A 22,044-nucleotide genomic window follows, 5' to 3' on the forward strand; every position below is an offset into this window, starting at 1 on the left:
TTTACACATCATAATTTGTTTGCCTTTTAAATGCAAATAAAGTGACTATCAATTGAAAGAAAAATATTTTTCCTGTTTCTTTAGTATTATTTTACTGTGATTTTCCTACTGAGACCTCGCTCTCTCTTCCAACAGAACTGAACACTTACTTGACATTGGAATAAAATTTACAAAATGAAGCACCTTATTGAAAATGGGAGGATTTTTTAAAGTAGCATGAGAATTAGTTAATGAGGAGGCACTCCATGTAAAAAAATAATCCTCTGCACATTTTTGTGGGAGTAGTTTTATTAAAATAGTCTTGGTTTTGTAGTCCTCATCAGAGTTAATTGAGGAAATTTTTTTAATAGTATTGAGGTTTGAATAGAGTGTTAGAGAAGCAGAAGGTGTATCTGGCCCCTGCTTTCTCAGTGTATGAACTGAATGCTTAAGTTGTACTGTATCTCAAATTGGGGTAAAACTAAATGGTTTCAGTTTTTGTATTAAAGACTGACTTTCCTTTACTTTCCAGAAACCTTCCAGCAACTAAAGAGCATTTCTCTCATCAGCCCTGATGCTTGTTGCCTGTTCCCATAGTTTAAAAATCAATACATATGTTTTTGATATTTGGCAAACAGAGGTTTAATTTTGCAGCTGCAAGATCCCTGCACGAAGGGATGCATCTTACATAAATAAAAACATTTAGAGTCCACTTAGAGAGGAGAGAGTACTTGGGAGTGAAACTTCAGTCCCTTTCTGTCAGCATTTGTTTTATTATATTTAATTACAAACAGTTTGTGTGTTACTGGAAACCAAAATGAAAATGAGAATAGATGGATATATGGCAGTATGGTAGAAAAGCCAAATTGCTTTGAATCAAAAGTTGCAATTCAGACTGTTGCAAAAAACAAAGCTATTTTTAAATGCATAGCACATCTTAGCGCACGTTCATACACATGCACATTGTTGGTGACCCCATGTAGCTTTTGTTCCTCTGCATCCCCCCTGCCAAGTCTAAAAGCATTATTATGGCTGTTTAAAGTTCATATTGATCTCTGATAAAATGTTCATAATTGCTATTCTCACCATTAAGCTCTGTGCTAAACCACATGTTTTTGGGACACCTGATCTTGTGCATCATTATTTATTAAGGGTTAATCCAACATGGTATATCTGTTCATTGAGTATTCCTGACTTCACAGCACAGCTAGGTCCTGTGGTTTAGACAAAATAAAGTGTTGGATGTGATCCCAGTTTTAATACTCCCAATTTATTATAACCATTGAACCCTGATCAGATCACGGATTGGATTGGATCCCAGTTTTTTAAATGTCCCAATTTATTGCTGGCTTGCAACCTTGATAAGAATACATATTTGATTAAGGCTTCAGTTTTCAAAAATTCCAGTTAATTACTTTTAGATTCTTATTAGATCATAGCCGTATAGTATGGTATGTTGAAGTTATGAAAAAATTACTGGATGCTGTTGCACAGGTCAAGGTCATAGTTTCATTTTGTGCTGACAGTATGAAGTTATCAGATTTCTGTTTATTACTGTGGCAGCACTTCCACTGGACAGGAGGACAGATTAATCCCAACCCATTGATTCTGAATGATTCTCATTTTAGATCTGCTGCTGCTCTGCATACCAGAACATGTAATAAAAGAACACTGGAGATTGATGTTTGGTTGTGAGTAGCTGAGGTGGATGGGTCTCACCTAATTCCATAGGTTTTGTTGTAACATTTAGAACCAGACAGGAATTTCAGAGCTGCTTCATGTGGCTTTTTTACTGCTGGAGGACATTTTTAAGACCACACTAGGTCTACAGTTGGTCCCAGGTTGTCTAGGTGAAGAACATTAAGAAGTGATGATAACAGAGTGGCACATGGAATTGGCCTTTTTCTTTAACTATCACAGCACGATTCCAGGCATTGCACTGATGGAAATAGCACTTCTAGATGTCATAGCTGTGCTCTCAGAATGTAAGCATGGAATTCTCATCCAAGCTATTTAACATCCTTGTTTTGCTCATCATTGAGGCACTGGTGTGATCTGGAGACACTTTTTCACAAGATGTGCCACCTGTCTACCTAAGAGGTCAGAGCAGCTCAGGGGCAATGGCTTAAATGGGCCAATGCCTGGTTCTCTTCTGTATATATTAGAGTTTTATTACTTGATGGTTGTTTTGGTTCTGTAAACCTGAAATGCTGCTAGAAACTTACAGGCCAAGCTAATGAAGTGAAACTGGCCCAGGTACTAGCCAACCAGGCTAAAAGAGTGCTTTCTAGGAGATGGACTGTCCTGGCTGAGGGATTTCTTTGCTGCACTACTGAATGTAGGTCAGCTCTTGCCCACTCCAGAGTCAATAAGAATTACTTGGAAGCAGCATTTCATTCCTTGCCCTTCCATTTGTGATTTATGACAGTCTATCATAAATCCTTGGCATGCACTTTGAAGTAGTGCCACAGCACAGAATTCCTGCTCTCACACTCCCTTAGCTGCTACAGCATAAAAATGGGAATGCAACTGATGGGGATAGACAGGCAGGAAATCTGTTTGCATGTGTAAATCTCCATAGTGATCTTAAACCAAGACACCTGAAAGTCTTAAAGCTTTGGCTGCTCAGGCAGAGCTGAGTTTTGCTTTAAAATCAAGGAATGTTAATTAGAAGCAACCTGTGAATCCCAGACTAACAGATGGAGGCTGTTCCTGTTCTTGTACTGAGAAATTCTGTTCAATAGGTTCTAGGTTCAATGTCGTGTAGAATAAAGAAATGTGCATGGAGTATCATATCACATGAAACTAGGCTTGTTCCTTCCACTACTAGGATTTCATTCAAATAAAGGCATAATGTTTATGCAGTTGCAGAGATGGTTGTGTGAACTCATGAGGTGTCACTAGGAAGTGGAGCTGCAAGTACCTATTCAGGAGATGTTCCAAGAACCTCCTTACTGACAGAGGTGGCCCCAAGGACTCGGTAGGTCAGTAGCCAGTTTTCTTGGGTCTGTCCCGAGTTGTGTTACTGCATGTGATTGTGAATGTTGGGTTTTCATGAGGTGTCAGATCAATTTTGTGCCTTCCCATGGTCATGACAATGTCTCTGGTATTTTAAGTGCTTAAGACAGTGTTACCAATCCTCAGTGGTTTTGATTGATACCTGCTACAGCAATTGCTGGAGCCAAGTCACTGGCAGCAATTCAGTTCATAGGTGGATGTCTCTGTCTCCCCATAGCTTTTCTGCAGGTGTATTGTGGTTACTTTATACTTGTTCTCTGTTTATCTGATGAACTTCTCTGAAACAGTTTGTTTGATGTGTCAGTTCGAGAGGTTGGAGGGATGATCATGTGGCTTTGACTGCAGTTGGTATTGTGTGCATTCCTGACATGAAGTTTCCAATGTCTAAAGTGTACACAAAATTAAGTCTTCTTTTCCAAGAGTATTGTTGTTTTAATTCTCTTTTCCTGACTGTTCCAGAATGAGTTAATGTTCACCAAAGGGACTCAGGTATGATATGTACAGCACTTTACATATCTTCTTAACACCATGACAGCAACCTGAGAGTTCCTTTAAATCACCACTGGGAGCTGGGCCCTGCAACTGCAGCTAAGGGGTGCAAAGTCTGCAGACTCAAGGCCATTTTGCAGGGAGTAGATCTTGAAGGTGTCAGAACATCTCAGGTGAAAGATGTCAAAGTAATTTTGACAAACCTGGACTGTTTCCACTCCCTAATCCCCATTGTCACAAAACAAGGAACATCCTATTGACAGGAGACTGAGAAACCTGATCTGTGCAGTCAGCCTTGTTTTCAGCAAGAGATTGAGCAGGATAACCTTCAGAGGGTTCCTTACAATCTAAATTTTACTGATATTGTCACTTCAAGATGACAACTCCACAGTAGTTGTGAGTAAAGAAAATTATATAATGGAGTAAACAATAGACTATAAAATACTTGGCTTTTCTGATAGTTGGCTTTCTTAATCTGCTGCATTTCATACCCAATGTACAACTAATGTGGACAGGCAGAAAAACTTTCTCTGATTTAACAGCAAGGGTAAAAACCATGTTCTCATTGAAGTTCATAGGACTGGAGAAAACACACTGACCTCATTAGAACCAGGATTTTCTTTAGAGGGCAAGATCCTGTGTAAACTGGTAATCACTCCCTGTCACCTCTGAAATAAATGGAAGAACATTAAGACCTCAGTCTTGTCTATCCCAAGCTCCCATTCCTCATTTTGTGGTATGAAAGGGCTATGTTTCATCTTGAGTTTCTCATAATCTTAAATTTTAAGGTTGGCATAGCTCTGTCTCCTTCTTAGGTTTTTCTGTTCTCCCTTTCTTTACTTATAACCCTCCAAAGGCAGCTTCTTTGGTCAGTTCAGTATTTTACAGGTGCAGCGTAGTTTTCTGGAACAGGCAACATTTTATGGATTGGTGGGTTTTTGTCACTAGGGCATTTAATGGTGCTACAAGAGCTGTATCTTGTTACCCTGAGTTAATCTCTAACTCCCTTGAATTTGTGGCTTGCCTTTCATTATTTCTGTGACTGTTTCTATTCTTGTTTACAATTACAAATACTAATTATGGGGGAGATGTTCAAATCCAGCACAATAGAATGAGCTGGAATGAAGAAAGACTTGCATAGCTTATAGGGAGGATGTTTCTGACAAGTAGGGCTCCAGTAGAATACCCTGAAAGATAATACTAAATTAAATACTGTTTGATTCTTTGTGAGTCCATATCAGATGTCCTCAATTAGCTGGCAAGAGATGGGATTTTTTTAATTTTTTTTTTTTTTTTTTAAGCTATGGGACTTGCCTGCCTCTTCAGTTTTGTTAGGTGATGTTGTTTGAAAAAATAAAAATGAGTGCTCTCCTGACAAAAGAGGCAGGTTTGAATAGGGTTGTTAGTGTCATTATAGGCCATGCTTGTCTGTAAAACGATTATGAAATTTTAAAAAATTAAAAACACTGTACTGAAATTATCTCCTCTGATACTCAACTGAAATATACCTGTTCCCATCAGTGATTATGGCTTATGAATGTCTAAAGAAAAGATGTATTCATTTCACTATTATGTAAATCAATGAAAAAACAATATTTTAGCTACCAAAATATATTTTGCTAGCAGCTAAGAAGGAATTAAAACATTAAACCCAGTGGAAATCTAAGTGACCTCCTGCAGAAATAGGCTGCATGCCTCTAGACAACCCGTTACTCAATATATGTATGAATTAGGTAAATGAGACACAAAAGCAGATACTAAATCAGATGTAAATTGAGTAATCATTAGAGTATGTAGATCTCAGAGAGAGTCACATGAGTGGAGAAAAAAAGCTGTAAAGTAGGTTTTATTCTGCTGTTCTCAAGGAACAACTGAGTAGAATGTTTAGCATCTCAATCTCAAAAGACTTTAAGGATTAAGTCCTTTTAAGTTTAGGTATACTTTAAAGTGGTGGTGTGCACACTCAATTCACTACTTTTATTCTGCTCCTCTTATTGCAAATGGAATAGAAATTATCCTAAAGACCTGTGGCCCGGTTTCTGTTACATGTTTTGTCTCAGCTTTTATTCATTCTTCTCCCTCAGGTACATCTTTCATTGACTTCAACAGCATCTTGCTTATTCATATACCTGCTCATGCTTCCACAAAGTCTGTTACTTTTACACCACCATATAAGAGATTTTGCTGTATTCATCTGAAGTGTAAACAAAGTCTCTATTATTTTGGTCAGCAAATACTTTTTGGATCCTGTGTTTGACTACTTTAATATGCATCTTGGTGCTCAAAACATGTCATTCTTTGTGCTCTGCTCAGTACTAAGTATGTGGTCAGTGAATGGTAAATTAAAAAAAAATTACATTGCTTTTACTCTTTCACTGGAAAGTCAGAAGAAACAGAATTTTATCAGAGCCCTTGGGGAGTGCAGGAAGGAGGAGTTCAAACACCTCCGAAAATATGGTGCTTTTTGTTGTGGGCTTGTTTTGGTTGGTTATCCCCACATTCAACTTTTGTGATGTGAAATGCTGCTTTGCAGGTCTCCAGGTAAGACAGCCCATGATCTCTTCTGGGCCAAGTTTGCCACATGTAGGTTTTTCACTCTGGCCAGACCTAGCAGCTGCCAGTGCCGCTGAGTTGCTTCCGGTGTCTCCTGTTGGGAAGCAGGCACCCTGTCTCCAGCCTGGGAGACGTGAGTCAGGAGGACATGAGTGTCTGAGTCTCGAGCTGATGCAGAGTGACCCTCATTAGCCTGTGCCTCAGAGTGCAAAGCACATTTTGAGCTGGGACTGCTGCTGGGCCCCCAGAAGTGCAGGTTGGGCTGCAGCTGGTGTCTTGCTGTTTATTTCCTATTGAAGGCCGTCTTTGGGCTCTACATGTTTTAATGACCCTGGCCTTCTTTGGGCTACTGAATTGGTAACATCAAGTCCTGTATTTTAATTCTCACAGAGTCTTAGAAGCTTCAGCATTTTCTTATTGCCCACTCACAACCAACCAACCCACCCACCCACTCAGCTTCCAAATGCCGGGCCAAGAGATGAGAAGTATCTTTTACGGCTTTTCCTAGCCTTCACATTCCATTCCCAAAAGCATTTCTGGGTCTTCTCCAAAAGTCACTTCTGCTCAGCTCTTCTGGAGTTTTATTGAGGTAGTTCACATCCTTTACTGCAGCTGCTTCACTCTGTGTATTCTGCAGTCTTTTAATCCAGCTTTTGCCTGTCAGTGTCTCTGTCACCGATGTCAGGCTAAAGCGTTTTACATTGTGTTTGTCACAGGCGGTGAATACATATGTGGTCATTGACAGTAGCTCAGCAGAAACACAATAACTTGTTAAGCCACAGTAACTCAATCGTGTGTCTGAGCTGCAGCTGGAAGGAGCTGTTTGGGCTGTTAACCCTTTCCTGGCTGCTGCACTCTAGGTGTGTGCATGTTTTCATGTGTTAGTAGATGAGAACTTACCGTGTATGATTTGTGTAGATATGTCAGATGGGAAGAGTATTTGAAGGATAAATGAGAGCGTTCCTTGATTTATAGCTTTAGGAGTGTGCTATTGAACAGTACAGGAGGTGTACAGAAGTGTTTTCAAACTATTGTGTCCTGCTTCCAGAAGTACAGTGTATATATAGGGATTCTATCTTCATTTGACTTCTACAAATGCAACATGTTTTCAGAAAGTTGTCTGGAGTTCTACTAAGGTTATATATATTTTTATCAAACTATATATTTTCTGAAATTATTTCACAGAATCACAGAATAAACTAGGTTGGAAAAGCCTTTGAGATTGAGTCTAATCTATTTGTTGTAGGGAAAATCTAGAGTAGGATACATGTTTGGATGCTATTGAGAAAAAGATGGGTCACAAGAAAAAAAAGAAAGGGCATTTCCTGATATGACACTTCTGTTGCCTGACCTGGCTGCTTGTGTGCCAAGGCTCTGTTTTTACAGAAACTCAGCTAAGGGGAGTTGGTGCAGTTGTGAAGTGGTTTAGCTGAAGAGCACAGTGTTCAGGTGGTCAAAGAGAGCAAACAGAATCGATATGAGATACTCAAAAGGAAATATGTTAATTTCCCTTTATTCTGTATGAGTTTTTCTTTTCCCTTTCCCTCATCAGGAAGGTTGTAGAAATTTTAGTGCCTCACTAAATTGTTGAGATGGTGATCTGTACCTCTCCTTAGCTCTTGTTTCTCTGCCAGCATGATAGTGCTGAGGGGCACTATCTATGAGGGGCATTTTATCTTTCTTCACAAATTTACACCAATTGTTTAACCAGACCCATCCAGTGCTGCAAGTTGGGGGCTGTCTTGTAGTAAGTGTTCAATGAGCTGTTTGCAGTTACAGTTGTGTTAATTTAAAAGTCTTTTGGTTTTAGGTTGGTTGGGGGGGCGGGGTGGGATGGGGAATAAAGATTTTGCTGTTTTAGATAGGGAGAATTTCAAAGGCAGGTGGAGAAATGATGAATTACTAGAGTGGGATACAGAGAAATGGCCTGCTTAGTAGAGTTGGCAGAGCATTAAAGTTATGGAAGGAACAGCACTTTTTTTTTACTCACTAAAGAATTCCTGGGCACCTACTGGTATGTGCTATGGATAAGATTGCTCTAAAACTTGTGAAAACATGATGCCAAAATACAGTGTGGAAATGTAAAACTTCACAAAAATATGAGAAATTTCAAAGGTGAAAAACATGTGAGAAGGCATAAAAGGACAGGTAAATAGAAAGAAAGAAGAACAGTCATGTGATAGTTTGTTTCCCTATATTTGAACATTTGGATTGAAATGAAAAAGAGATCACTGAGAAAATTTTATAGATTTGTGCGAAGAGTAAAAAGAAAACAAGAAATATTAATGCAATTGTAATAGATGTATTGAAAGGATGAAACATTGATCATAAAGAATTTCACATAGCCGGGTATTGACTGGTCCATATAATATAGAATAGAAATAATTGTTTTTGAGAATATTTTACTTATAATACTGGCAGCAAAATTGAAGATTGTGCTCACAAGGAGAAGCTGAAGGAGCTAGGCTTATTCACGGGAACAAAAGAAAATTGTGGTGACCTAATTCCAGCTTTTGTTGTACAGAATATACCAGTATTGATAGCAGGACAAATTACTCTTTCTATCAGACATGAAAGCAAGATTAGCGTGATGCTGCTGGCTGCACTACTCCTGCTTTCAAAGCAGTCTCAAATACCTGGGGGACCAGTGATGTACTGGTCCAGAGAACATGAAGGCTCATCATTTTCTGAGAAATTGCTGTGACTCATCTTGGGTCTGTGCCGTGCCTTCTGCACTGACGTGTGATACAACCATTCCTTGAAATGTAGTTTCTGCCTGTGTACTGTGTGTATGTGTACCCATGTGTGCCACAGAACTTGTATCTCATTCAGTATATTCCTGCACTGAATTCTGTGTTTAGGGGTTTTTGGTCTCTAATTGAGGGTGAAACATTCCACAGTTTCCCGGGTTAAACAAACCAAGTGACCTCAGCTGCACTCCTAAGTCTCGCCCTCAAGCCTTTCATCATCTTGGTTTCCCTCCTCTGGACACACTCCAGCACTTTGATGTCCTTTTTATGCTGAGGCACCCAAAGCTCAACCAAAGCACATGCTGCCCAAGATGGGGCACACAGGAGTTGAGTACCAGAGAGGAGAAAGCTCATCTGCTTCACTGAGGGAAGGCACAATGAATAGGGGGCACCCATCCCCGTGACAATTGTATCATTCTGTGAAAACTCATCCTGCTGTAAAGTACAACTACATTTTAAGTGTTGAAAACCAGCATCACCTCTAGATATGTCCTAGCACAGTTAATGGAGATGTGAAACTCGAAAGCATGAGTGGAAAGCACACTGATATACTCAAGTATATGTGTAGAAAGGCATGTTGTTCTCATCAGAATTATTTATGAACCTTTTTATCTACAAATTGTTTCCAAAGTATTAGCATTTGTTTTGATGATACAAATCTAGTGAAACAAAATAAGTGGTATGAATCCCATTCTGCACTTAGTAGTTCCTCTCTGTCGCATGGAAGCTCCCAGTGTGCTCATCATTTTTTTAGGGAATCTTTTCCTCCATGCCTTTTCAAGACTTTCTCCAGAACACCTTCATTTTTCAATATGCAGGGTTCTGAGGCCATTAAGCCTTACTTGGATAACCAAGTCTGCCAGACCCTTTTCACTTTTACTCCTGTGGTACAAATTGTACTGTTCTTTCTATACTGCTGTTGCACTTCCAGTTGCAGTCAAAAGCAAATGTTGACTTCTGTCAGGTATTGCATCTCTGTATCTTTCTTCCGTTCCCCGTTTCTTCTTCCATGCTCCTCTGTTTTCTGTAAACCTATTTATTACATACTGTGGTCAGCATTCTGCCAGATCCATCTCACTGCACTTAATTACCCTCTGTTGAAGAGTAGCTGAGCAGTTAACAGAAGAGCTCACAGTCTTGCTATATTTTTTTTTTCCTCCAGCAGGAATGTTGAATCATTGAATAACATTTTAGCTTGAAATTTACCTGAATATGTTTTACTATTCCAAAGAGATTACACAATGGCCCTGATTAGCAGCAGCATTTTGTAATACCACTTAAGGCTTTATCACAGTGGAATACTGCCAGTAACGGTTTTTAATTCACTTATTTTACCAATTCATTTCTGTCAAATTTCTATTAATTTCTTTGCTGTTTTACTTTGTCCTTATCCCCTATATAATAAGGTGCCATTTTCACATTTATTTAGCCAAAATAAAATTTTTCAAAAATTAAATTTTCAGCAGATTAATTGTGGGCCTTTGATTTGAGACAAATGTGCCATCTCTCCATTTACATTCACATTCAACCCACTTTTCACAAGTTAATGTATTTAGGAGAATCTGGGTGGGTCAAGTAACCAGGGGTCAGTAACAATTTTACTGACTAATTTAGATAAAAAGTTTCAGGATTGGGTTAGGTGTATGCAGCTGCAATGTGGAAGGTAGGTGTAGAATTAAACCTATATGTGTTCATGCATCCACACTTGTGAAAAGCCACACTATATTCAGCACTATTTTTTTTTCATCAGAATGGTGACCAAGCTTGGTTACAAAGGTGATTGCCAGAGATAAAAAACAAAATTGCTGTGTGCACCACTCTGTTTTATCTGGCACCAGTTTCACAGTGTACTGAAAGCTCCAAATGGTTGGGTTCAGGGTTGGTGTTTCAAATTTGTGTGAAGGTTACTGTTGAAGCAGATCCCATTGCATATTTGTTCTTTGCTTTTCATTGTTAGGATTGGTGCAAAGCATCAGGAGTTACGGCAAAAGCAGCTGAGAGGCCTGAGTGACTTTTCTGCTGGTCCTGGTGGACCTGACATTGATGATGATGAGGTGGATCCAAACTATGCCAGAGTGAACCACTTCCGAGAGGCTTATCCCCCAGGAAGCATCTACAGACCCTCGTCACCAGCAGTAGGAGAAACCTTTGTTTACCTGCGGGATTCTTCCTCAGCGCCAATGGAGAGGGAGCACTTGGAAGGACTGTACGCGAAAATAAACAAGCAGCACTACCCACAGACTTCTGGTGACAGGTAACATTGCCACCTGGCATTACAAAAAATGATAGCTTGGTGGGGAAGGGAGCCTGGGCCTCGGCAGGGGGTCAGACATGGGACTGTTCAGATGGCCCAAACCCCTGAATTTACTGACTAGAAAGCCATGAATTTCCTCTTACCAAAAGCAAGATTTGCTGCAGCCGTAACCCCAGAGCATCTGAGCAAGACAGGAGTCAAACAGAAATCATTAAAGAAAAGTCCATATTTCACAAACAGAATGAATGAACTGACTGCAGTCCAATTCCTGCACTGCTGAAAGAGTGGTTTTTTCCTCTTTCAATCGGAAAAAGTTCTTACCCTGCAGTAAAAATAATCTCAGTTTTCAGATCCCTTTCAATCCTGTGGATCATCAAGTGTCTATTAGTAACAGGTTTTGTGTGATAGCATGATATATTGTATATGTTTATGGTTTAGATTTTCCCAGCTGTGTGATATTACACACTTTCAATTAGTTTGGGGAGAGGACTGAGAATCATGGCATTTTTATGCAGACTGTGAAGTGTGGCTTCACAAGACTGATTGCCTTTCACAGCCTTTCCAACAACTAAGTGGGAAGGAAAGAACAATTTTTAATCCTTACTGTCAAGCTTCCAGCATTGAAGAAAGCTGGTCAAGCTTTTTCCTGGGTTAAAGGGGAAACAAAAATTCCTTTGAGTTGATAAGTACCCACTATTATGATGATTTTAAAACTGGTTGCTTCTGGAATTTGGGGCTAAAAGAACATAAGACTTTATTTGTGGCATTACTATATCAATGTTGGCTTTTTCAAAGCAAAGTACAAATGTGTGGGCAAGTCTGTGTGAAAGGAAGAGGACAGACAGAGGACAGCCATGGGGCACTTCAGGAACTATACATGCTTTGAGTTCATGTTGCAATCTGTAGTGTCTCCCCATAGCCTCAATCTGTGGCATGTAATACCACACTCATTAATTTTGGAGAAATATGTCACCACAGATATAGAAGTGTTTCCAGTTTGTGGCATCATAGTACTTTAAAAACTTCTACTGAGTCATTGTTATAAATACTTACAAATATAATAAACCACTTCTGACGTAAATCTTAAGTTCGTAGCAGGGAATGGGCCAAGTATCTCTCTTTTTCTCACTTAAATACAGTATGGTACAATTCTTTCCAAACATAATGACAGGGCTTTTTTTTTTCTTCCATATTATTGACTCCTCCCCTACTGCATTAAAAAAGAGGTAGTGATCCCAGCTTTTTACCAGCTAGTGGATATCACTTTTCTAGATAAGTCTTGAGGCGGTTTTAACTGAAGTCAAACAAAAGTTGCATGTAGTAAAGGGGTCAGAAACTGAATTTGTGCTAACTCAATAAACCAAGATCTGAGAATTCCCAGTGGAAGGTGTCTAAATTCAGGGTGTGTATTCTCCAAATATGAACATATACATGTGTAACTCACCTGGACTGAGACATTGTTATAAAAGTTGCTTTGTAATTTCAGTTTTAACAGGTTTTTATAGCTTTGCATTTTAAATATGTAATGAGTTTTGAAGTGAGGCCTATAGATTGTCTTTCCATGCAGAAAAAAGACATGCTTTCTTCTAGTGGATTGATTGTACTGTGGTTTTGACTACACTGAATGAACTCTTGACTTGCTATGGGGACAAGATTGAAGTCCCAAACAAGTTTGGATTTGGTATTGGGATCCTGGATTTCAGTGTAGATTTAGCTGTAATTGCATGGCAACATCATAACTCAGTTGGAAAAACTAAACCCAAAACATCAAGCAGGCAGGAAAAGTTACCTCATAGCTAAGGCCCATGATTGGAAGTCACACTGAGAGGCTGTTCCATCTGTACTGAAAGACCAACAGTCGACAACTTTGCTTTGTTGAATTTCTCAGGCTTGTAACCAGATTAGGAAAAAAATAGGAAGTGTGCGATTCTTATTAGGCGGTCTTTGTTCTTTTTTTAAATCTTTCTTTTCTTTGTCTGAGAGACAAAATGGTGTTGTTATTCACCAGGAGAAATGTGCCAAACATGAATAATTCTATGTGAATTTATGCAGTGGGTCGTGAGGTCTCAGCCAACAGTTGTTGAATAAAGTGTCAACTTCAGGCAAGGAAATCTTTGTGCTAGAGGGAGAGTATTGAAAGGAGAAGGAGATGTGGAAAGAAAAATCCCTGGATAACACATTAATTAAGAAAACAATCTGCTTCCAAGGATCAAGTATGAAAACTACCTTGTCTGCCTCAAAATGATGGGAAGGGGTTATAATGGATGCTTATAAGCCAAGCCACAGTTATTTTGTGTTTGCGGGGCTGAACATTTATCAACACATTGGTCACGTAAACACTTATGCTTTGCTCTTGCTAGCACATGCATGCTTTCTCTCAAAGTTTTGCTATTAATTTTACTTCAGATGGATGGTTTTTTCTCCCACATGTGACTCTCAAGTTGTAATATAGTGCACGGAGACTTGATCAGTGACTAAAGTAAATGGGGTTAGGAATAGAAGGAGGATTTGAGCATAGCAAGAATAGATTACTTCATTTCAGTCTGAGAACGCCAGTTATGGATCATTATGACTGAGAATTAAAACTCATCATTTGAAACAAAAAGTTAATTTTTATTTTATGTTATTTTTGCAGAATAATGTATTAGCATAATTAATGCCTTTTAAAAATGGGAGGCCGTTTGTAAAGTATGAAACTTAGCTGGTCACATTTTGCATATGCTTTCCCTTTTCTCATCACCAGAATCCATCACATATTCCTGGTTTGTTCTGCACCGTAGATTCACAATTTAAGCTGAGACTGTCCCTCAGCGTGCAGGAAAGCAACAGGGTGCACATGTAGTGGCTCTGTTGCTGTAATCATGATGAAGTATGTTTGCTGCCTCCAACACTGCTCCTCAGGGCACACACAGATCTGCTTCACATCTCTCTTTGTGCACTAACGTCCCATTTACCTCCACTTGCATCTGGCATCTCAGGGGTTTTTTGCTTTGGGTTTTTGGGGGCTTTGCTTTGTGTCTTATTTACAACTGTTGTGTAATGTTCTTCTGCGCTGCTTCACAATTGTTGACTTTCATTCCAACGATGACTATATTCAGTGAAATAGAAGTAATTTTTTGTGTATATTTTGCTGAAAGCTTTGGAATTCTTAACTAAGAGAGGTGCTATATAAATGTAAATTGTCCTTATTAATGAATATAGTGAAAGCATTAGCATGATCAGTGTATTCTGTGCATGTTAAGTTAGAGTGGAAAAAAATTAGCTGGCAAAATCACACATTTCTTTGTAAATCAAGCATTTTTCTGTTTATTTCTAATTAGCCACAATTTTCTGTAATGCAAATGGCATCCCTAAGGATGGTGCAGCCTGCACAGCCACCTTGTGCAGCTGGGGAACTCACAGGGTCTTTGCCTGAGACGCTGTGCGTTTCCGAGCCTGCAGCAGGGGCTGAGTGATCTGTGGCCCATATGTTCCTGGAATGGGTGGTAAGTCACATCTCTGAGTTTAGTCATCAAGGCTGTGCCATGTCAGTGCTAAGTTGCACCGTGGCAGAGCCTAGGTGTCAGACCAAAGCCAAAAGAGCAGATGCACAACACTATTATCACTTAAATGTCAGGCATGTCACACGGTGAAACCCTTTCTCACATTTCGAATAAACAATTTCATCTTTTTTCTTCCCGTGAAGATGGTGCTGTCAAGTATATCCAAACACCCCAAGTACATCTCTGGAAAGGTTCTAGAGACTTTGCTCAACTTATTTTCTCAGCCCAGAACTATGAAACATTTAAGTCTGATGCCAAACTCATTGCCAAGTGTAATTCTTCACTTATTTGTGTGGCTTATCTTGGGGAATTTCAAAGTGCTGGTCTGACAAAAACGAATACAGTTTTCCTTTGTTTAGCAAGAATAGATTCAGAGCTGTATCTTGTTGCAGTTTAAAAAAAATACCAATAAAAAACAGCACTCTTTTATTACATAGGAGTAAAGTCCAAAGTCCCAAAGTCTGATCCAGCTTTTTTTTTTTTTTTTTTTTTTGGAGATGCTGTTTGGGGGCCCACTGTGGAAGATCCTAATTTTCTATAATGTTAATTAATTAATAGAAAAATAGATCTTCCTTGTTTCAGTGTGAATGTCCCCTTATTGGAACTTGCAGTCTTTCAGAATTCTCAGTCTAGCAATATGTAAAGTTGAAAATGGGATAACGAAACCCATACCTCTGTGTCCCTCACATCTCACTCTCAGAGCTGGCCTGAGTCAACAGATAGAGAGAGGAGAGAGATGCTGAGGAGTCTGCCTCTCCCTCTAAAGGATCAAAGGAAGAAATTGCTGTGCATGTTCTGAGGAACCAAGTGCCAAATGTAAGCAATGTGTAAGCCTGAGAGGAGGGTATAAAAGGCTCCAGAGTTTTGAAATTTAGTAAAAAGAGCATTTTTTACTTAAAAACTAAATGCTTGTCTTTTGGGCAGGTATGGGCCACTCCCATCCTGCTCAATCCAAAGCCGTAGGAATCCTGAGCTGCACAGAAAAGAATTTGTTGAAAAAGTGGGAGCTGGGGTTGCCCAGATGTGGCACTTGGCCATGTGTGTCTCATGTGCCTCAAGCTGAAGTTTTCTTGTTCCCAGTTCAGAGCACCATGGGCATTGCTCATCATGCATCCATTTACAACACCTTTCCTCAGTGACTAGCATAAAAGCAATCCACTGCCCTGGGAATGGATGGTCCTTTACTCAGGGAAGATTATTCTTTGAGATGGATATCATGGAGGCAAGGTGGAAATTGAATGAGGCTGTGTAATATCTATGTGCCCTTTGCCACTGTACCTTGCATTGCTGTGGAAAGAGAAATATGGTCATGCATTGGAATATTTTGATTTACCAAGTGTGGCAAGCACAAGCAGGTATGTAGTTTCTCTTACCATAGAGTCTCTTCTGCTTGTGTCCTAAAATCATCTGTGCTTTTTCTTTGTCCTGTACTACTGTACATCATGAGACTCTCCTCTGATTCCTCTGGAATCTATTATTTCTGAAACATACCACAGGGCCTTCTGAACCTTTGGCTGCCATCTGGCCACTGCTTCCCATAATGTTAAAACTGAAAGCTTAGTGTTGGGCAACTTACTGTCTGTCTTGGCTGATAAATTTCTGACAACAGTGAAATTCAGAGTGGCGCTGGCAGTAGAGCAGAGGTTCTGTGCTTTCTGGGGGCTCTCAGTAGAGCTGTCCTTCTCATGGAAGCAGGGTAGTTCAGAAAACCCTTTGGCCACCAGTTCCAGTGTAGGCTGTGCCACTGGAGTTAGATTTGTGTTGTGTTTTTTGCTCCTAATACTGCTGGCAGTTTTCTTCCTCGGAAAGGGTGCATGGGTGCTGCATATACTCACTGTGCCAGTCAGGGGAAATGTTGGGTAAGTGGACTGCCTGAGGAGACATGTTTAAACAAGCCTTGGGTTTGCTTCCACCTATATGGGAAAAAAAAATTAAATTCTCTGGGTAGCATTCAAGCAAAATTACTTAATGTTTAGAGTTCGCTCTGCTTTTTCCCAGGAACTCCTCATCCAAATCTTCCAACTTTGGCACCCAAGCCCTATCATTCACTTCTCACAAAAACCCAGATTTCATGGAACTCAGGTGACCCTGAGCACTTTGGAGCGTGTCTAAGGAGAAGGAAGTTGTCAAACTGCTGCTGCTGCCATGTAATGTGTGCATGCTTGTTTGAGGCCATGCATTCTTCAGCAGAAATAAATTCTGTCAGGAATAGTCACAAATCTGCCTGCGTGCATCCTGCCTGCTAGGGCTTGCATTTGGATCACCTCACTTATTGACAGATGTGTAAAATTTTATATACTGCACTCCCACAACTCCCTTGTGAGTGTCCTGCTGCAGATGCTGGGGAGCCTGAGTTTTGGCAGCTGTGTTAAGCATTCAGGTTTAGGTTGGGGTTTTTCCCTCCAGCCCTGTCTTTTCTTATGTGATATATTATTCTGTGGAATTATTTTACATTAATTCTGCATATTTACTGGTAATGTCCCATTCTTTCAGCCATTTGGATGCAAATGCAAAAGATAGGTCCCTGAAGAGAAAGCCAGGTCTGTTACTGGGAAGATGAGACCATAGCAGAGGATATAGTGAAATGCAGATGGTATTGTTAGCCTCTTAAATGTACAAATAAAGACAAAGTGAGATCGTCCATGCAGCTGGAATGAAATCATGTGGCCTTGCATGTGTTCCTGCCATAGTGTATTTCCTAGAGTGATCAAGAGATGCTAAATTCTGTTTTATGCAGGATGTAATTTGACCAAAACCTCATACTTGCCTCTTTAACCAGCAGCAGAATGATATGTATATTAACTTTACTCTGTACAATTTTTTTAACAAAACACCATTTGATTTTAAATGCTAATATGTGTGTGTGGTTAATTAAGAAGCCAGAATTGACTGTAAGGTTGACTATAAGGCTCCAAGAAAGAGAGAGGAAGATCGTTACACTTCTGCTTATAGATAGCTATTTGTGAACTAGCTGATAATGTGCAAAATTAAGATTTTGTAAGTGGCATTTTAAATGAATGGTTAATGGCTGACGATTAATTAAACTGAGTTGTTTAATAGAGAAGAGATGTTAAAAGCTTGTTTATAGGCCAGCCACTTCCATACTGAAAGTGCAAACCCTAATAGCATTTGATATTTACATTTAGTAGACAAGCAATGTATCTAGACATTTTCTTTGAACAGAGAGATCTACCTTAGTGGATACACAGTATGGATGGATGGATTGCGTACTCTGTTTTCTTCTTCCAAGTTAACAGTTGTCTGGTAGCAGTACATAGAGAGAAATGCATTTCCTCTGAGAATTTGGTAATCTTAAATAAAATTGTTAAGTCTTACTTTAATTAAAGTGTAGGGGACATGATTAAGTCTGATGTGGTTCTGTTTTCCCTTTCTTTTTTCTACTCTCCAGTAGTCTGTTGTATTTCATACACTTCAGGGTTTTCCAAATACCCAGCTTTTCATTGCTCCAGGTTGTCTTCTGTCAGAATGAGTCTCTTTGGCCCCATCATTAGTCTTGCAGAGTTGCTCTAGCTAAGGAAAAAAAAGAAAGTATGTTTCAGTCAGGTTTATTCTGTACTGCAGTTCTGGTTAAATGATGAATGTGAGCCTAGTCCCATTTCCCTGACTGAAGAGAAACAAGCAGAAGGTCATTATGCTTCTCACAGTTGTGAGGCTTGTCCTTCCAGCAAGTCCTTTGCCAAGAAACTGTTTGTTTTTCTTTTGTTTTCCCTTTCTCTCAGGCCAGTTCCCAATCTTTTTATTAACCATCTCTTGTTTTCTCCCCAGCTTCTTGACATACTCATTTTGCCATACGATCTCCTAGCTTCTGGATATGCAAGTAGTGCAGAGAAAAACCCTGGTGACTTGGCCTTGTGCAAGCTTTGCTGTGTAGCCCACTGTAAGATGAATCCAGGTTGCTGACCTCAGGGACCTCACACTCTATCCAAAACCATGACTTTCAGAAAAATCCTCTCCTACATTTTTTTCCCTAGCTGCTACTAGTTAAATGGGAAAAAGGGGGATTCCTTATTTCATTGTAGAGATAATCTTGGTTTAGTAAAACTGAAGGTGAGGGTGTGGGTTTTGTTATGCTAGATTTTTAAGTCTGTGAATGAATGTGTCTATTTTGGAGGTGGAAAAGTTTGACTGAGGAGCCAGTTGATGTATATTAGCACCTGTGTGTTCACACTCCAGGTGATGGGTGTGAGCTCACGGCAGGCTCTTTCTTGACTTTCCATTTCATTGAGACAAATTAGTAACCAAACTGTTCATAAAAGTAGTCAAAGATTAGTGGAAAACAAAGAATCATTTTCTCCAAGTCTGAAAGTATGAGCAAAAGACTCCATTTGGAGGAGGAAGAAAAATGGGTTGTCACTGGACTGCTTCAAAATGCTGAGTAGGTCCAGTTAAGAGATTAGTGACACCTGTTTAGTAAGGGTGGAGAAGTAGCTCTTATATAAGACAGGGAGAATGGACTCACTGGAGCCATGAGAATTTTTTTTCAGTGTCTTCACTTCTGCTTGAGGTTATGTAAGGTCAGAGAGACCTGTGCTGACAGGTTCCCCTGAGTTACAGTTAAAGCAATTCCCAGCCTTCCTCCTAATTAAGCAGTGAGAAGCGTAACAGAGCCCTGAGAGTCTTCAAGCAGCGTCTCACAATTTCTCATACATGCTCAAAATAAATTGGTTTTCCTAGATTCCCAGGAAAGCTGCTTTCACCTGGTGAGCAGGCTGCAGCACAGGGAGCTATGGGGTGTTCCTCAGATCTACCAGCATTGCCAGGCTCTGCTGCCACCAGGAATAATGCAGGAACTCTGGTAGGGTTTTCCAGCATGGCTGTTCATGTCCAGGCAAAGTGCACAGCACTGTGTGGTACTCATACAGCTTAACTGTGTAGTGAAAGCCTCACAGTGGAAATCATTGTCATCTCTGTGTATCCATAAGATGTAGGGAATTCTTACTGTATGCTGATTTTTCTGCAGTCACAATTCACCTGGAGTTTACACCAGCAAATCTCTAAGATTTTACTACTAATTGCAGCATAATAAGATATAAAAGGTCCAAGGGGGGCACAGATCTGACTAGAGAATGAATCAGTGGGAATCTTCTCATGGAAGTTTCAAGCATCTAATTGCAGGATAAAATGACTGCTCCTAAAAATTATCCATGACCTTGTTCCCTGTTTGTGCCAAGATGCCAGGGGCAAATAGTTGCCCAAGTGCATAGTTGGCAGCATTGTTGACAGAAAGTATAGGCAAAAGCATGAACCAGATCCTTTGATTAGCAGAAAACTATAAAAACTGATGTTAGAAAAGCTGAAAATCACTCAATATTGTGCTAGCAGAAATATTGGGAAGAATGATGAGATGTGATGGAAATGACTTAATAGGCAACAGGATGCTGAATAAAAAGACAATAATTGTGATTATTGTCTGACAGCTGTGCAGAGTGTGCAGTCAATGACAAACTCTAAAACGTGCTGTTTTTCAATCCATGATCACAAATCCACTGGCACAGACAGTAATCCAAGGGGTCACAGTAAGCCAAGAAATAGTTTATTGTTTCATCAGCTCAAGCCTTCTGATGTAGTTAAGTTGGTATATACTCTGAACCCCTGTGACTGCCCTTGCATTCCCACAAGGGGACCTGGCACCATCTGGAGCCCACGTGTACTGTGGCTAAGGAGCTGTTTCTCTGGCAGGTCATGCAGCAGCAGGGCATTTGTTGACATTGATCAAGGTATCAGTATTGATCTTGGGATGGTCTAAGAGAATTGTGACTGCTTTGTGGAGAGTTATGTTAGACTCTCATAGAAAATGAAAGAAACAACTTGTCTTCAACTACATCGTCGTCTGCACCTGAGAGGTCTTTCATTAGGACAGAAAGACATGAGAAAACCATGTTGTTTCAGATAGTCACACTGGTTATCTCTTTTTATCACACTTGTCCTTGATGTCTGGAGGCCATTTTTAGCAAGCAGTGAAGGGTTATTGCATGAAAGATTTTATACTCTTCAGTTACCTTCAAAACAGGTAGCTGCCATAATTTTTCTTTTCCACTAAACTGGAGTGGAGAAAAACAAAGAAACAGCCCACAATTAAAAAAATTAAAAAGGGGAGTAAGTGTGAGATACCTCTAGAAGTGCTAAAATTGCAATAAATATTTTTTTTCTTGTTTCTGTCCATTTTCCTGCCTGTGTGCCAGGAGGCAAGTGTGACAGTTTTGCAGTGTCACAGTCCTCTGCTGAACATGCACTCTGGGAGGTTGTTAGCCCCCTCCCTCCAGTGACTTGGTAGCAGTAAGGAAGAACAAGAAAGTGACAACTAATGTTTTAAAATTTCAAACAACATCTTATCATTCAGTCTTTGACCCATATTTATGGTTTAATGCCTCGAATCACTTAATTTTAATCTTAAATAAAATTTTTCAGCATAATAGTATCTTAGGGGCATTTTTTTCTCAAACCATTATTAGCCAGAACATGTCCTTCAGCCATGGAGTTTATCTGTTACAAACACTTCTGCCCTTAGGCTTAAATGCCTGCTTAGTCCTGCATATGGTTATTACCTTGTAAATGGGACTAAACTGTAAGTTATAATTATGGTATTTACATAAATGCATATAAAACAATTATTTTGAGACCCACATGTAAGTTTAAGCGTGGAACGTGTTTCTAATGCAAGTGTTGTACACGGCCTGGCAATTGAAAAGTAAGCAGCAAGGCATCTTCAGTGAAACAGAAGCACAATAAAACATGATGAGTCTTGTGGAGGGGCAGGGAGGGGGCAGCTGTTTTGTATGCCTGAGTCACCATAGTGCTCAATAACTGAAAGGATTGCTTTAACTGAGTACTTATGTGCTGGAAGTGTGCTGCAGACCAGGGGACCTGGGCTGCTTCTGCTCTGCTCTCGGGTCATGGCAGAGGAGGCCTCTTCTGGCTGCAGTCCCTGCTTTACATGTCCGCAGAAACTTCCATAATGTGGCAAAAGGGTGTGAGGCTGTGGAAGAGGGTTGGGGAACAGCATCAGAGCAATAAACCTGTTCCTAGTTGTTATTGATTGGTAGTACACAAATGACAAGCAGTCTGTAGTCCTTCGCCTGAATACGGTGTTGTTTTCTTTCTTTAACATCTTCTGCCCTTCCTGATTTAAAAAAATTAAAAATTAAAAAAGGAAACCAAAAAACAAACCAAGGGGCAATTATTCTGTGGCTCTGCATACAATGGCAATGTTTAAGCAGCAGCTGCTTCAGAAAGGGAGAGTAAAGGGGACTGGGGGAAGGGATTGATCTTTTCCTCCTTTTCTCTGTAAATACCACTGTCTGCATCGGTGGTGATGCTTTGACCTCCTTACTACAGAGCTTGAAAAGTCTTGTGCTCTTAGTGACATGTTCTGGCTCCAGAAGTGAATAAGCAGAAGTCTCATTCTCTTTCTTTGAATGCTATGACAAATATATTATCA

At 39.9% G+C, this 22,044-nt stretch overlaps 1 protein-coding gene across 7 annotated transcripts in view; it reads left to right on the plus strand.

Moving 5' to 3' along the window:
- The window catches only part of PARD3B (par-3 family cell polarity regulator beta), a 394,903-nt gene that overhangs the window by 302,397 nt on the left and 70,462 nt on the right, over nucleotides 1-22,044 (plus strand). For all 7 annotated transcript variants that reach the window (XM_041403270.1, XM_041403272.1, XM_041403271.1 and 4 more), the window contains one exon: nucleotides 10,747-11,043. In XM_041403270.1, coding sequence (XP_041259204.1) covers nucleotides 10,747-11,043 — 297 coding nt within the window. The remainder of the gene's footprint in view (nucleotides 1-10,746; nucleotides 11,044-22,044) is intronic.

Source organism: Onychostruthus taczanowskii, unplaced genomic scaffold (genome assembly GCF_017590055.1).
Source record: "Onychostruthus taczanowskii isolate IOZ18803 unplaced genomic scaffold, ASM1759005v1 scaffold20, whole genome shotgun sequence".
In the NCBI taxonomy this organism is placed as follows: domain Eukaryota; kingdom Metazoa; phylum Chordata; class Aves; order Passeriformes; family Passeridae; genus Onychostruthus; species Onychostruthus taczanowskii.